Source organism: Paroedura picta, chromosome 6 (assembly GCF_049243985.1).
Source record: "Paroedura picta isolate Pp20150507F chromosome 6, Ppicta_v3.0, whole genome shotgun sequence".
In the NCBI taxonomy this organism is placed as follows: Eukaryota; Metazoa; Chordata; class Lepidosauria; order Squamata; family Gekkonidae; genus Paroedura; species Paroedura picta.
Genome location: NC_135374.1, coordinates 88,100,445 through 88,115,941, shown reverse-complemented (window position 1 = coordinate 88,115,941; position 15,497 = coordinate 88,100,445). Strand labels below are relative to the sequence as shown.

The 15,497-nt window shown below is 44.1% G+C and overlaps 2 protein-coding genes and 1 non-coding gene across 4 annotated transcripts in view; 1 reads left to right on the top strand and 2 right to left on the bottom strand.

Moving 5' to 3' along the window:
• Window positions 1-6,131, top strand: part of TBC1D8 (TBC1 domain family member 8) — a 41,157-nt gene extending 35,026 nt beyond the window's left edge. For both annotated transcript variants that reach the window (XM_077343533.1, XM_077343532.1), the window contains exons 15-20: window positions 862-930; window positions 2,416-2,659; window positions 3,285-3,350; window positions 3,739-3,828; window positions 4,391-4,491; window positions 5,267-6,131. In XM_077343533.1, coding sequence (XP_077199648.1) covers window positions 862-930; window positions 2,416-2,659; window positions 3,285-3,350; window positions 3,739-3,828; window positions 4,391-4,491; window positions 5,267-5,716 — 1,020 coding nt within the window. In that variant the 3' untranslated portion in view covers window positions 5,717-6,131. The remainder of the gene's footprint in view (window positions 1-861; window positions 931-2,415; window positions 2,660-3,284; window positions 3,351-3,738; window positions 3,829-4,390; window positions 4,492-5,266) is intronic.
• A 252-nt stretch (window positions 6,132-6,383) lies between these two features.
• Window positions 6,384-13,656, bottom strand: RPL31 (ribosomal protein L31). Its single transcript, XM_077343541.1, has 5 exons — window positions 13,489-13,656; window positions 10,973-11,079; window positions 7,932-8,057; window positions 6,546-6,658; window positions 6,384-6,450 (listed from the first exon to the last, which is right to left on the bottom strand). The coding sequence occupies exons 2-5, from the start codon at window positions 11,077-11,079 to the stop codon at window positions 6,419-6,421; spliced, it is 378 nt and encodes a 125-aa protein (XP_077199656.1). The 5' UTR covers window positions 13,489-13,656; the 3' UTR covers window positions 6,384-6,418.
• Window positions 9,813-9,943, bottom strand: LOC143840866 (small nucleolar RNA SNORA3/SNORA45 family). Its single transcript, XR_013232457.1, has one exon. It is a non-coding gene; the product is annotated as a small nucleolar RNA SNORA3/SNORA45 family (small nucleolar RNA).
• Window positions 13,657-15,497: the final 1,841 nt, after the last annotated feature.

Genomic DNA, 15,497 nt, shown 5'->3' with positions numbered 1-15,497 from the left:
ATTTCTTTCCTAATTTTTACCTGGTGGAGACCCACAGCAGCTTACAGAACTGCTGTATAAATGAATAAACTACATCCTGGGTTCACCCTGGATCTACAGAGCCACAGGCTGCGAGTTAACTGGCCATGGCAGCCTTAAGTGTATGTAGAAGAAACTCAGGCCAGATCCAGTGGCAGAGATGATCCCAAGAATTCCCCTCCTCTTGATGAAAATCTCTTGTTGTGCCCAGGCTTAAATTACCTGCAAACCTGTATTAAAATGCAAAGAAGGATTTTTATACCAGCTTTTCACAACTTGAAGGAGTGGCCTTCCCTTCCTCTCCTCACAACGGACACCCTGTGATGAGCTCTGACTGGACTGCTCTGTGAGAACAGCTCTTACAGGACTGTGACTAGCCCAAGGTCACCAGCTGACTGCATGGGAAGAAGTGGGGAATCAAACCTGGCTTGCCAGTTTAGAAGCTGCTGCTCTTAGCCACTACACCATGCTGGCTCCCACTAAGTAAAATGAATGACACAAGCCATTCTCACTTTTATCAGTGTAGCCAGGGGAATAGAAGGCAAAATTAAATCTCTTTGAGATCTGTTACATGCATTTCTTCCCATGTTTTTTTTCATAAAGCTTTACCCAATGGGAAAGTTGTTTATTGTTTGGCAGGTAGAGCACTGGAAAGCCATTTTTGGCTTTAGGTGGAAGAACCAACTATGCATTTAACCCTCTAATGCAGGCCAGCAACAGAAACCTTTCTTTAAGATGCCAGAATTTCTTAATGCTGGGATACAAGAATATAAATGTGTGGGTGTTCTAAGTTGCCAGGAGAAATGTCAGGTTTTCTGCTGAGTTCACCCTGTTTCTCTTAAGCTCAGAGTGGTCATCCCAGATGTCTCTATTCTTCCCGAAGACTTGGAAGAGCTTTATGACTTATTTAAGGTATGCACATCTCTGAATTAAATTTGGTAGAGAATTTTCTGGCTTGAGTGTGTTTGTGCTCATGGATGTTGGTAAGCAATCAAAGGATGCTGTTTTGCAACTCGTGTTTAATCATGCAGTCCCTTTCTGAGCTCTGGTAAATTTTCAGACTTTACAAATGCATTTCAGACTTGTTCCACTCCAAAGTCTTGTATCTGTCCAAAAACCATAGGATAAATTGCTTGTTCTACTCTTGTAGACATGGTACAAAATCTTGGCCTTTTTGAGTCTCACAGCTTGACCTCCATAAAGACCATATTCCACTATTGTATATTAAAAACCCTAAAGAGACATAAAGTCAGGTGTGCACCTCGGATTCAGAAGAGTGTATTGCTGCAGCCAAGACTGAGCTGTGTTATATTCATACTAAGGTGTCATCTAATCAAAACCTGAACCAAAGAACATCCATTTATTATAAGCAAACTGTAAAATTCACAGTGCTATATGATACATTTCAGTTTGCTCACTGCCTGGCTTAGATTTCAAGAATGTCAGGGGAATGGAGAACAGTAATAACAGATATTCAAGTGACAGTCATGTTCATTAACCAAACAACTCAGTTATATACAGTTAGGTATGTTTTCCCGAAGTAGTGTTTGTTAGTTGCTTGTGCAGGGGAAGGCATTTGCTTTATTCACAGATCACCAGGGACCTTTGTGTATGCATATATGCCCCGCTATCTACAAAACCCTAATCCATGCTTACTTTACAGTAACTGTACATAGTTAGATTGCATAGTTAATGGGTGAACTACCCTGGTTCATTTTAGGCAAGCCTCTTAAACTAGTTACTTTAGGTTTCAGATTTGGGCCACAGATCCTGGATCCATTTTTATAGGTGTTTAGGGGCAGAGATGGTTGGAGAGGCGAGGGAGAGTACCTCTCCATCCCCAGCTCTCTATGATGGCTTCCTTTTTCCTAACATACACTGGTTAGAGAAGGAAAATGGCAGGAGAGGTTACCATTGGCATGGGGAATGCCACTCCCAGCTCCTCTTATTCGGAACTTATCCAGGAATCTACCAGCCCAAAGCTGCCAGTGGAGGAGCAATGGGGGGGGGGGCTGGTGGTGAGGAGGAGGACCAGTGGTGGGGTGATGCTAGTTCAAGCCCATTGCACACTGGGTCTCAATCTCAGAATGGTCTGGACTCAATTCAGAATTTCCCCCTTTGAGTTCACCATTCCCAATGGACTGAGTGTTGTTGCTATCACTACTACTCAGTCACATGTCACAAATCATACTCGTTGTGTGTCCCCGTTGATCTAAAGAGGAGATGGCTGTACCTGTTTTTATGTACCCAGTATGTGTTGAGCAGTGTTGCCTGTGCTGGCATGATTCTAACAAGGGTAACATTATCTGGGTCCCTCAGTGATAGCTATAAAAATCTGCCCAGATACAATTTGCTTTTTCCTGACTCTTGCATTATTTTCTTGCTAATTCTCCTTAGAGAGAACATTTAATAAGCTGCTACTGGGAATGGAACAGTGCAGTTGTGATCCAACGCCATGACCCAAGCAGACCTTACGCCGAGCAGTACAGAATCGACTCTCAGCAGTTTGCCAACCTTTTTAAACTGGTCTCGCCTTGGATGTGTGGAGAGCATACTGAGGTTCTGGCAGAAAGGGTCTTCCGGCTTCTGGATACAAATATGACCAGTCTCATTGAGTTCAAAGGTTTTGCTAGCTGCTTAGGTAATTCTTTAAAGATGCATTTGCCCCTGGGAGTTTGATCGGCATGTGCTGGGGCATGGAGAGGATTTCAAATGTAGAGCAGTAGAGAATTAGGCTGTATGTTGCCTAACTGGCAGTCTGGCTCCTAGAATTTGTCCAACCTTCAGTTTTGCCATTTTAGGCCTCAGAGCTTCCCAGGGATCTGGCCCTATGCAATTGTATTGTGGGGCTTAATTCAAAGAACAAAGAAATATCAAAAGTATTGAGTCTGCTTACACAGGAAGCCTTACACAGGAAAACTTGATCCCCCCCCCCATGTGTCCCTGTCTGTGGGACTATGTGAAGCCTTTCTAGTGGCAAGGATTGCTGTTCAAAACCTGCAGTATTGTTTGGTAGAGTGAAGTCTTTCTGCCCCATACCTTTTCGGTTGGGAAAGATAACAGTCTTGAACAATAACAGCTCTTAATGCTTTCCAGCATTCCCCTTTCCTGTAAAGTTGATACTTTCGAATCTACTGACAAACGTTTTAAAGAAAATGTCCAGTACATGCTGAATGTACACTTACTTTGATTCACTGTATCTTACATTAATTTCTTATGCTGGAAGTAGAACATCAAGACTCTAGTACACTGTCTACTTCTTACAGATATTATGTACAATGGAGAAATGAACGAAAAGATAAAACTGTTATACAAGCTGCACATTCCACCTGGTAAGTGCCTTGGGAGATCTTTACTCCTTGTTTTCTCCGCTTTGTAATGCTTTCTCGATATTTAATTTGCTTACTCAAGAGTATCTACTACAGTCTACATTGGCTTAACTTCCTCTTAAGCTGTTACCTTTTCCTTGGGAACCGAATATACTTTCTGTAGCAAGCTGCCACTGGTGGTATTAAAAGCTGGAAGCTGTAGAGAAAGCTTTTGTCACAGCAAGAGCATCTGTACTCATCTTCCCTGACCAGAGGACCATGCCCTAGCATCCAAAGCCGTTAACTAGGAAAATACTGGATGACTACAATGAAGCCTAAACTGCAAGCAACCTTAGCCTGTAAAACAGGATCACAATGTGATGGTATTTCTTTCTTTTTTTTTTTTTTACAGCACTCACAGAGAATGACAGAGACAGCCAGTCACCATTAAAGACTCCTTTATTGTCAACTTCCAGGCCACTAGTAATTGGAAAATCAAGTGGTAGGTGAGCTAGGGCTGTAAATACTGTCACTAGTCTCATCTGCTTTGCTCCTGACTCTTCCCTTTGCTTGCTGGATTTAAGAATGGACCAAGGCCTTTTTCTCTCTATCTCAGCTAATTTAGACCCCATTAGCCTGTACTTGGGAGTTAGGAATTTTTTTTGTTCCAATGTGCATCGCCTTAACACTCCCCAAAATTGACCTCAATTTTCCTTGCTGTCGCCCACTCACCCAAGCTGCGAGATCATGTTGGAGCTCTTCCATCAACATTATTTTAACCCTCCAGAATAATTTTGTCATATGCAGACTTGGCCACTACACTGTTCACCTTTACTTCCAAATAATTTATGAAATTATATAGTATCAGCCCCAATACCAATCTTTGTGGAACCCCACTGCTTATCTCCCTCCATCAGGAGAGCTGTCCATTTAATTCTAACCCTTTCCTTCCTGTTATTTAGCCAACTTTTAACCCATGAGGTTCCCATCACTAAGCTCACTCAAGAGGTACCTTGTCAAAAGCTATGTATCATATCAAGACTATATTGTATCCTCCTAACTAGGTGATAACATAGATTATCAGAAGCAATTGAAGCAGATGCTTAAGGATATAGCCAAAGAGAAAGAAGCAAAGGCTGAAAAAGAACTACCAAAAATGTGCCAGGTAAGATATAACAAAGGACTATACAATTACTGCAGTCTTAGCTGGAATACCTCGCCTAAACCTGCATCTTCTGCTACCAGCTACATGTGTTGGTTTTATTTAATGAATCTGAAGAACAAAACGTAGCAGTAGAAAATAAAACTGACTTGCCTTATATCAGCGGTCCCCAACCTTCATCTGGTCGGGGACCGCCTCCGGGGGTGGGGGAGAGCCAGTGGCCCAGCTGCCGCAGTTGCTCAAAAACGTGCACGCGCGGAACTGCTGCACATGCATGTTTTAGCCACCAGGTGGCGCTAACACGCATGCACAGAGTTGCCGTGAATGCGCGTTTTGGCCACCAGGGGCCGCGAGTGCGCGTTAGCATTGCTGGCGCGCCGGCTGCTGCGCCAGCCTCTTCCCCCCCCCCTCGCTGCAGGGGAGGGAGGTAGGCGCAGCCGCTGGCGGCCCGGTACCAGGCCGCAGACCGGGGGTTGCGGACCCCTGCCTTATATGGCTGTTGTAAGGATTGAACACTAGGTGTATTACTATGGCTACATAATGGATTCTTTTTTGTGCTTATATAGTATTGCAACAGCCATGCAATAAACACTCAGTGTGGTACATGTGGCCTAAAACATATTCTAGATCCTGTCTGAACAGAGCCTTCTTGAGCTGAATCGGTATAAAAACATTTCAGTACTGTGAATGCACATATACTGTCCCAGTTGGAGCAGAGTAGCAATGGGCTAAGAGCAGAAACACAGATGCACTGACCCTTCTGTATTTTGTTTTCCAGCGAGAGTTCATCCAGTTCTGCAAAACCTTGTACAGCATGTTTCATGAAGATCCCGAGGAGAATGAATTGTATCAGGCCATTGCCACAGTGACTACTCTGCTACTTCAGATTGGGGAAGTGGGTCAAAGAAGCAGCAGCTCTGGCTCCGATGAATTCCCTGAAGGTGTGCAGACAGAGGCATCTACCTCAGAGCAGGATGTGGTCTTTACTGACAATGTGAAGTCTCCAAAGAATCCCCAACTCTTACCAATAAGTGAAGGGGACTGGATTATTTCTTTCAAACATATCTTGGCTTCACTACTCACAGAACAGTCTCTGGTCAACTTCTTTGAAAAACCCTTAGAGCTGAAACCTAAACTGGAGAACGCAAAGCTGGCTCAGTACAGCTTCAAAACGAATGGTGCAAACCACCCATCACGAGGGGAGCCTGAACCTCTAAGTGCGCACTAGCACCGACCCAAGACAGCTCAGTCCCTCCACACCAAAGCATTAAGGCTTCTGTACTCCTTTTTGCCTCGGTCTGATTTTTCTGCCAGAAAGCTTTAAAGCCAAAACACTTTGGCACTGTGTTTCTCTTCTAGAATGTAATTTAAAAGAAAATGTGTGTTAAACCCAGTTCCTGAAGAACACTGCAGCTGAACTCTGGGCTTGACAGTTTTCTCTTAGCTACTGATCACAGGTTTTATGTATGATTGCCTTTTTTTTTTGCACTACGACTGAAGACTGGTTTCAATGCTGGTAATTGAAACTATTAATATATTTGATTCAAGATTTGTATGTCTTGCTTAAATGCTCAATGTACATGGGCTTTTCATGTTGGTCCGTGAGTGTGCACTTTTCAATAAAAAGGCTCTTTTGTAGTAAACCTCCTGTAACTGCTGCTTTTCATGTAGCACTGGGAAAAGGAAGCCCCTGGGGCTGGCTGTTGACTTAATGGTGCTTCTTTCTGTTCGTGCTCAAGCAGCTGATGCGTCTGAAGACTCACTGACCTTGTTTGAGGCCACTTGGAAATACCTACAGTCTCCCCCCTCCCCATTTTCTTACATAAACACTAAACTGCTACATTATTTATGGACATTATGTATTTGCTTTTAATTAACAAACGTTGAGCTCAATATTGTTCATTTTTATAACTTTATTGTAATGAAAAGATTAGTTTTCATCCACGTTGACAGTCTGTAGACCTGTGGGGAAAGAAAGAGATTACAAATGGAATACATACATATAAAATCTACAATGCATTTACACTCTTCACTAATCTACAGGAATGTACACTTACTTTTGAAAGTAGTAACTGGTACATATGTTACCAGAGTGTACAATTTATTGGGTGAGTCTTCATCTTCGTTGCGTTTTCTGGATAAGCGCACACGGATGCGGTAAGGAACATTCCTAAAAGACATTTTAAGTATAATGGGTATGTTGTTAAAAGCATGTTCTGTTACTTTACAGGGGTTATCAACCTTCCTAATACTGCGACCCTTTAATACAGTTCCTCATGTTGTGACCACCCAACCATAAAATTATGCAAGTGTTCTTTCACAGAAATTAAACCGAAACTGACCAATGGCGTGAAGATCCATTGTTCATGATGGTATATAAATTGGTTTTTTTCCGGGGTTTCTCAGTTCAGTTCTGCCTCTTGTCCCACCATGCCGATCTCGCTCTTTTCCACTGCTCCAGACAGACAAATGCTCTATCTCAATTACCCCACAATGCTGTTGTATGGATGGTACCCCCCCCTCCGGGCTAAGCTGCTTGCCCTGCCACAACCCCTGTGAAAGGGTTATTTGAACCCCAAAGGGGTCCCGACCCCCAGGTTGAGAACCACTGCTTTACAAGTTAGCAATTACAAAATGTAGGATGTTGTTGTTAGTTGCGAAGTCATGTCCTACCCATCGTGACCCCATGGACAATGATCCTCCAGGCCTTCCTGTCCTCTACCATTCCCTGGAGTCCATTTAAACTCCATGGACAGTACTAAAAGGCAAAATGTAGGATACAAAACCACTAAAAAAATAAACACTATTTTCCATGGGTCTGTACTACAAATATAACTATAGGAATTTTTATAAATAGCAATTAAAAACTGACTTACAACTGGGTTGTTCTAAGCATTAGATTTATGTTCACGCTACTGTTATGTTGGATATTCAAAATATTATCATAGCAAGAGTCCTATAAGTACATTTGATCTCAGAAGTGGAACACTATTGGTATAGCTGTGTTTATCCTTCCACCCTATTCAAAAGCACCAGTGCCTTTAAATAATAAATACACTTTCTTTTTATATCCCACCATTCCTTTGGAGCTCAAGACAGGAAACAATACTATAATGTAACAGTAAAAACAAAAATCTAAAACAGTAATCTCCATCCCCAAACAAATTTACAATCCCACACCAGGCCAACACATTCAATTCCTGGGATTGTTGGGAGGGGAAGCGCCCGAAAGGCAAAAGGTTCTCGGAGTAATATTGCCACCTCTCCTCACTAACCTTGTCTGGGATTGGAGGAGGGCAGAGAACCCATGGCAACCGTCTCACCCTTCTGCACCCAGGTGTCTTATCAGACAAGCCAGGTCTGTAGCTTGCCCTGTGAAGGTTTGTGGTCTTGTTACTTACAGACCTAGGCAAGCTGGATGTCCCCAGTCAACCAAAATGTACCTTATTCCTTTCGCCCAGACTGCCTTGTTCAAGCGGGTATCAATGCGCACATCAGGGGTCCCCATTTCCTTCATTGCAAATTTACGGATTTCTTTGAGGGCCCGCGGAGCCCGCTTCTTGAAGCCCCTGAGGACACAAAAGGCACACATCAAAGCCAAGTGCTTTCAGACTTGAAGAATAAGCCTCATGGTTTTATGTTACCTCCTCAGCATTAAGGATTTCACACAAGTGGCCATGGACTACAATTCCCATGAGCCCCTGCCAGCACGGCCATACTAGGCTTTATGCAGGCCAAGTAAATGAAAATCAGCATCAAACCAACAGCTGCCAAAACATGGCAGGTATATTTCCATTCTTCCCATGAACCTATTTGTGTCACGTTCCGGGGATCTAGAAATAATTTTATATGGTTCAGCAATCAAACAGAAGGTTTACAGGAGTTGTGAGTTCCGCACAGAAACCAAACCAATAATAAACTTATTTGCCTCCTGATTATCCAGCTGTGGAGAGCAATGCAGTTTTTCTTAAGAACTGCATGGGCTAAAAGTTGATGAAAATAAAACAAACAGTTGCTGCCAGAACTATCTTTGCCCTCCAACATCTCTCCCCCCCCCCCAAGTCAACTTCAAACATAATAAAACATAAAAAAGCACGACAAAATCGGTACACGAAGGCTGCACTGCTAGGGATGGTTACTAGAGAGGAGGCCCAATGGAGCATAAAACTTAGGATCTGATGGGTCAGACTTTTAAAAACTTCTTTAAAGAGGACCACTATATCCTCAACATGTTGAGATGTCTAAAGAAGAATTATGTCACTGGCTTTCCTGTTTGACTTCATAACAAGAGCGTGAACTCCACATATCCCTATTATAAACAGGAAAATCAAAAATCCCCGCTCCATTGTACATGAACAGCACACCAGAGAGACTATTTCCTCCCGCCCACCCCCAAGTTGAACTGCCAGCCATTACAAAAGGCCAAGGTTATCTAGATGAATTGGTGGCCACTGGATTTAAAGAGGACCTTGTGCCCAAACTTGGACAACAGTCTCATTGTATCTAAATGCAACAGTATATTCGTGGCCCAAAAATTCACCCAGGTTTTGTTTGTTTTTAAAGTGACGATGATATATATTAGTATAATCTGGAAGACTGGCCAGCACTCAACACAAATGGGGGGCAGAGGGGGGGAGGAGCCCTGCTTATTCCCGATTTCCTTACAACCTATAAATATGTTCCATAGGTCTGTAGCATGAGAAGCATCAGGCGACAAATCACAGAACAACAATTCTGGATGCAGTTTTGTGTATTTTTACATATAAAAAGTCATGGCCTTAAAGACAAGCACCATCATTTTTACCTATTAAATACAAATTGTGGAACTCCATGGGTGCACAATGTAGAATGATGTGATGGTTTCAGAGATCTGGGAGAAGTCCACCTTTGTGTCCACACTCGCCTGGTTTTTGCACTGATTAATACAGTCTTTCTTGACTTTTTTACCATTGAGAAACCCCTGAACCATTCTTCAGGCTTTGAGAAACCCCCGAAGTTGCATGACCATGCAGAATATGGTTGGGAGGCAGAGCTGTGGACACACCCATCCAGGGCCCCTCCCATTCTCACCCTTCAGGATGGCTAAAAGGAGATCAAATGCAAAAATAAAGCCACTGTTTGATTCACTATGAAATGCAAGGACAGAATTGCCTAGCTGGAAGAATTAATAAATAATACATAACATTAATTTTAAAGCTACCTGAACATTATTTCTTCTTAATTTAATGTTGCACATAACTGTGGGTGATCAACCACTCTTTAGAAATGATTTACTGATTATTATTAAGATACAAAGACATGCAAAATCATTGGAAAAAATAGCTTTCTGTCACTAACCAGGTGGCTGACTGTACTACAGAAAGGACAGTCAGTGAATAAAGGCCAGCTCTTGCTCTCCGAGTACTATAGCACACCATGATAACTGTCCATATCTAGATGTGACTCTAGTCTCGGTTGTTTACGGATACATACCTTCTTACACCCACTTAAAGAGGCAAACCTGAATTCACTTCCTAAGAAATGCATTCCACTAAACATACTTCTGAGCTAATACATTTAGAACCATGCTGTAGCGCAACAGCTCAACACTGCAGACTAAAAACTGAGTCAGAGTAAAATGTACTCTGAAATAAGGAAATTATAATTAGACACGCTGTACTAACTAGAACTCTGTTCTCAACAAGTACCACCACAAACTATAGAAAAAAACCCATGCACAATTAACTGCTAGTATATTCAACTTGGCAACTAAATTAAATTGTAATAGAATGGCAACATTGTTAAGACATACTGGACAAATAATTATGTTATTTTACTTACTCCTACATTAATTAACAGCCTCAACCTTTCTTGTAATTAATTTAGATACACGTACATATGTCACACCGAGTCAGGATTCCAAGAGCAGGTCTGATGAGTTGGTCAACTACAAAGAAAACTAAAGCTTTGCACCATTACTCCAGCTATCAGCTGTTGCCCAAGAACTGTGCTCATCCATCCAGAAACATTTAAATAAAGGGCTGGATCAACATGCACCTCTACTTGCACTTCAGACTCTGCTACACACACCTAGCCTATTTTTTTTTTTCTATAGGCATTTCCTCAATTTGTTGATCAGTTTTGATTTCCATTTTTAGGCAAATGCATCAGTTAATCAATATTAGAGGCCCAAATCACTAACTAGATTAGCTTGTCTCAACTTTTTTAGCATTGAGAAACCCCTGAAACATTCTTCAAGCTTCTAGAAACCCCAAAAGTGGCAGATTGTGCAGAATATCATTAGGAAGCATAGCTGTGTACATGCCTACCCGGGGCTCCTCCCTTCTCACCCCCTTCAAGCCCATTATTGGGGGGGGGGCGGTCAACATGATCATATATGGTCCCACACATTTGAGAAACCCTTCCAGGGCTGTCAAGAAACCTTGACTGAGAAATCCTGGATTAATATACACATACTACAAGAAAAATAAGAAAAGCCACTCACACGCCATGGATCCTCTTATGAATGTTGATAGTATATTCCCGAGTGACCACCTCGTTGATGGCAGATCGCCCTTTCTTCTTTTCACCACCTTTCTTTGCAGGGGCCATCTGTATACAAGATCAGGACTTTTGAAAGTCAGACTCTACACAACGCGTGCACAGCTTTTGCTTAAAATACAGAGGAGGACTGATGCTCCTAAACAGCATTTTTGAGACAGCTGTTGGTGTTAGAAAGACCAGCTTATTTTGTAACCACCTACAGTGCTCCTGCCAGGTGGAGCTACACCCATTGACATCAATAGGCTTAGATGGCTGCAACTCTTGTGTTCAGAGACATGGGACTCCCTAGCTCATTCAGCCAGATGCATGAATTCAGCAAACTGCTGATTTTGCAAGGGGTCTCCCATCACCCCAATTCTCATGTGAGAAATCAGAGAGCGAAACCAACTCTGGCTGCCTATGATGTATAAATGCAGATTAACTGCAGCCAGTTTTTTGCCCCACAAATCAGGTTCTACATTTTGATGAAGTCCTGGGCCTATTCTGCTCACAATAAATGCATTTTCAATGCATTTTAGTAGATTTTCCTGTTCTGCACAGGAAAATCCATCTACCAAAGCACACCGAAGGTGCATTATCCTCTATGTGTGGAATGGGCCCTGGTTTAGAAGGTGGGGAGAACTGGAGGCAAAGCCACACACTGGAAAGGATAGGGCATGGGCCGCTCTTTGAGATTTTTCTGGACAAAAGGGTGGAGAAGTGTAAGAAAGGTGTAAGAGGCAGAGCCTGGGATTTATCCTGGCAACATTATGTGGTTTCCGGAAAGGAGTTAAAGGCCTATCATCCCATATGTGCACTTTGAATAGTTTGGGGGAAGTCTAAATGAGTGTTGTGGAACAAGTTGTCGTCTCTGACACTTGTAGCTTGTACTTCCAAATTCTCTACCCCTGCACTGCTTGGAGATCCGACTTGTTGGAACCTGTATGACTGAACAAGATGGGCTGCAGGAAGGAATGATTTTATCTTACAATTAAAATATTGGATAAAATAAACTGGCAGCATCCATCTTGATTTCAATATCTGCAGCTATATTCTATCATACAGGTAAACACAACATGACAGGCTGAAGGAACAGAGGTAAGGTAGAATCCAAATTGTCATGAGCGTGGAAGGTACACGAAGGGCAGATTGGCAACATATACCAAATATTGATCCACTTTCCATGTAATGAGGAATGCTATATGGCCAGTGTGGCTCCAGATGTCCATGGACTACATGTCCCATGAGCCCCTACCATCCTGGCAGAGGCTCATGTAGTCCATGGACATCTGGAGCCACACTGTGGCCAGGCCACCCCTGCTCTATGGAAGAGTTTTATGCCATTAAAGGTAATCTGTATATGGGAAAGTGCAATGGGAACAGGTTTAGGAAAATATTTCTAAAAATGTCATGTGTAAATATATGAAGAAATGTTCAATAGTAAAGTCAGTTGGGGGTTCAAATTCACACTGTAGTTGCAGATACTCTTGATTATGAAATACCATTGGTTTTATTGGGACTTTGGAGGAACTGCTGTAAGTCGCTTGAAAGTAGTTTAGCCACTACACCTCTCTTCCTACTGGAGACCCAAACTAGCTTACATCTTCTCCATCGTATCCTTATAATAATCACGACCCTGCGAGGTAGGTCAAGTTGAGTGTACATGAGTGACTGGTTCAAAATCACCCAGCCAGCTTTTCTGATTCCACACAACCCTATCTTTGTCTCTTATATTAGGGATGAGTAATAGTAAGGAGAGATGCACGCAGCTAAGTTCAGCAAGAAGTCAAGTTTGTACCCATTCCCGTTTAATGCTGCTTATAAGTGACAACTGAATGCAACTCCCACCACCAGCCCGCCCACCCTCTGAGGGTCCAATTGGTGAAATTCGACCATTCCCTTCTCCTAATGAATAAGGAACTCTTTTTCCCTAGTCAGGCAACCAATGAAACTTGTCTTGCAAAGAATAACAAGCAGAAGCAAGGCAATCGCCTGCCTGGATATTGAGAGTGGCCAGATCTACCCCGAGGTCCTTTCTCCCACCGCACGCGATTCACTTTCCGCGCAAGATCACTCCACGCGAAACTCTGCTCAGAAGCCGCAATGAACCTTCGAGGTGGAAGCGGCATCCTTTTCAGCGCCTCCCTTCCGCCCCACTCCCCAAGAGGTCTCAACAAGGGCGGCAAACACCCCCCCTCCCCGCCGCTCTTTCCAGCCCCCCAGCCCTGCGAGGCCCTCCGTCCTTCCTCTCGCCTCCGCCCCACAGGCCCTCGGAGAAAGCGGCCCGGGCCCCGCGGGAGCCCCCGGCTACGGGACGGCGGCAGAATCTCGGTTCCCGTCCCACGCACGGGCAGGACCGGCCGCCCAGCAGCGCCCCCCGCCCCGGCAGCCAGGCGCCCGCAGACATCCGCCGAGGGGGGTCGCAGAGAGCCGGATGGCTCCGGATTAGCCGCCCTCCCTGGCCCGGCCGCGACTCACCTCGCTCGGGACGAGACCAGAAAGGAGGGCGCAAGGGATGCCGGGAGAAAACGAAGGAGGCCGAGCTTAACCATAGAGCGCACTCTTCCGGGTTAGGCGTGCCTAGAGGGAGCCCTGTCCTCGCTACCACTTCCGGTCTTCCGCGGACCTTTTTGCCCCTCTGAGAGACAGAGCTGTAGGGAAAGAGCGACCCCGCTTGGTCTGCGTTTGTGGGAGTGTCATGGAGAAAAGTGACGCTTATGAAATGTTCCTGCCGCAGCCGTTCTGCCCCTAGATGTCCAAGGCTGTGTTGCTGGAGTGGCCAAACTGGCACATGCTGGCAGGGTCTCATGGGAATTGTAGTCCACGGACGTCTGGAGAGCCAGTTTGGCCACCCCTGCTCTAGGCATCTGGGTTCCAGGGGAGGCGCCTGGTGGGGTAGCCGTGTGGGTTGGGAGCAATGGGACAAAGCTCGAGTCCAGTGGCACCTTCAAGACCAATGCAGTTAATTCTGGGTATAAGCTTTCATGTGCATGCACACTTCACGTACATTGGATATAATTCTCACATGTGTTTGTTAACGTTTGTGTTTGTATACTAACTTGTCAGCATTCCATTCAGTCTCGGGACTTCAGGCACAACTGCAATACTTATTGCTCAGCTGCTAAACCTAATGGCTATATTTATCACTCAGCAGCTTGACTCTAATTAGCCTTTTATCACCTTTCCATGTAACATCCCCCCCCCCCATGTAAAGCTTGCGGAAATGTGTTTCAGTATCTCTGAAGAAGTGTGTGTGCTCATGAAAGCTATGCCCAGAACTTTGTTGGCCTAAAAGGTGCCCCTGGGCTCAAACTTTGTCCCACCTTTATGAGCTCGCTCGAGCTTCAACTGGATGCGTTCAGGCATCCCTTTGCACTGTCTGCTGTGAAGACATCACTTTAGTGGAACCTTCAGCATGCTCAGGCCTGCTCCTTGGAGTCCTGCCAGAGAGAGATCAGAGTGGCATTGGGGGGCCATGTGGGCTGCAAGTAGATTGTCAGCCAGTCATGTCACTGGCAACATGCAATGCATATAGGACTGAGATTCCCAATCGGGTCCACAGCCTTTCCCTTTCTGCCTTAATGGACTCGGCCACAAACTAAGGAGCCATCCACTTCCGTTGCTCCGTCTCCCCAACTCCTGAGCATGAGTGAGTTCTCATGGTTTCTGTGCCTGGGAGAGGGTGGAATCTGCAAACCTAAGCCCACCTAAAACTACCTTCTGTCTCTCATGCTCCCCCTCCCAGATCTGCAAGCCTGCCTATTAATGCAGGTGGTGATATCACTTCTGGTGACATAATACTTTCTCAGGCATGGCATGGAGCGTGGCTAGCTGACATCACTTGCAGGGCTCCTCAAAGCTTGAAAAAGTATTTCAGAGGCTCCTCCATGGTCAAAAGGTCTAGGAAGTTCTCCTTCCCACAAAGTCTTGTCAGGATCAACTCATTAACCTTTAAGGTGTAAGGGGGCTTTTCATTATTTCTTCTGAAGTAGTGATCCCAATATAGAAAAATAGTCCAGCAGCCTCGCCTGTGGATCCATGTCACTTTGACAATGGGCAAAAGTGGGACTAGGGCACTTAGATTCTAATATCTCCTTGCTGTCTTCTTACCAGGTGATCTTGATCCAATCACTCTCTCTTATGATGACCTATCTCACAGGGTTATTGAGATATTGGGGAGGGAAGAAGATGCTGTCCATTAATTTGTATTATTATTCAGTAAACTTTATCCCACCTTTCCTTCAAGTGGCTGTGAAAATGTACATATTCTGCCCCCACATCTTATGCTATGTTCATTGCCATAGCGACTTGAAGGAAAGACATAAATTAATGGACAGCACTTTTTCCCCAGTATCTCAGCTGTCGATCAAAACAAACAAAAAAAACATTAAAGTTTTAGAAAAGGAGTTCTGGTGTAGATCTGTTGAGTACACAAGACCTAGTTATTTATTCAACACAGAAGTAGAAGATCAATGACTAATATAAAC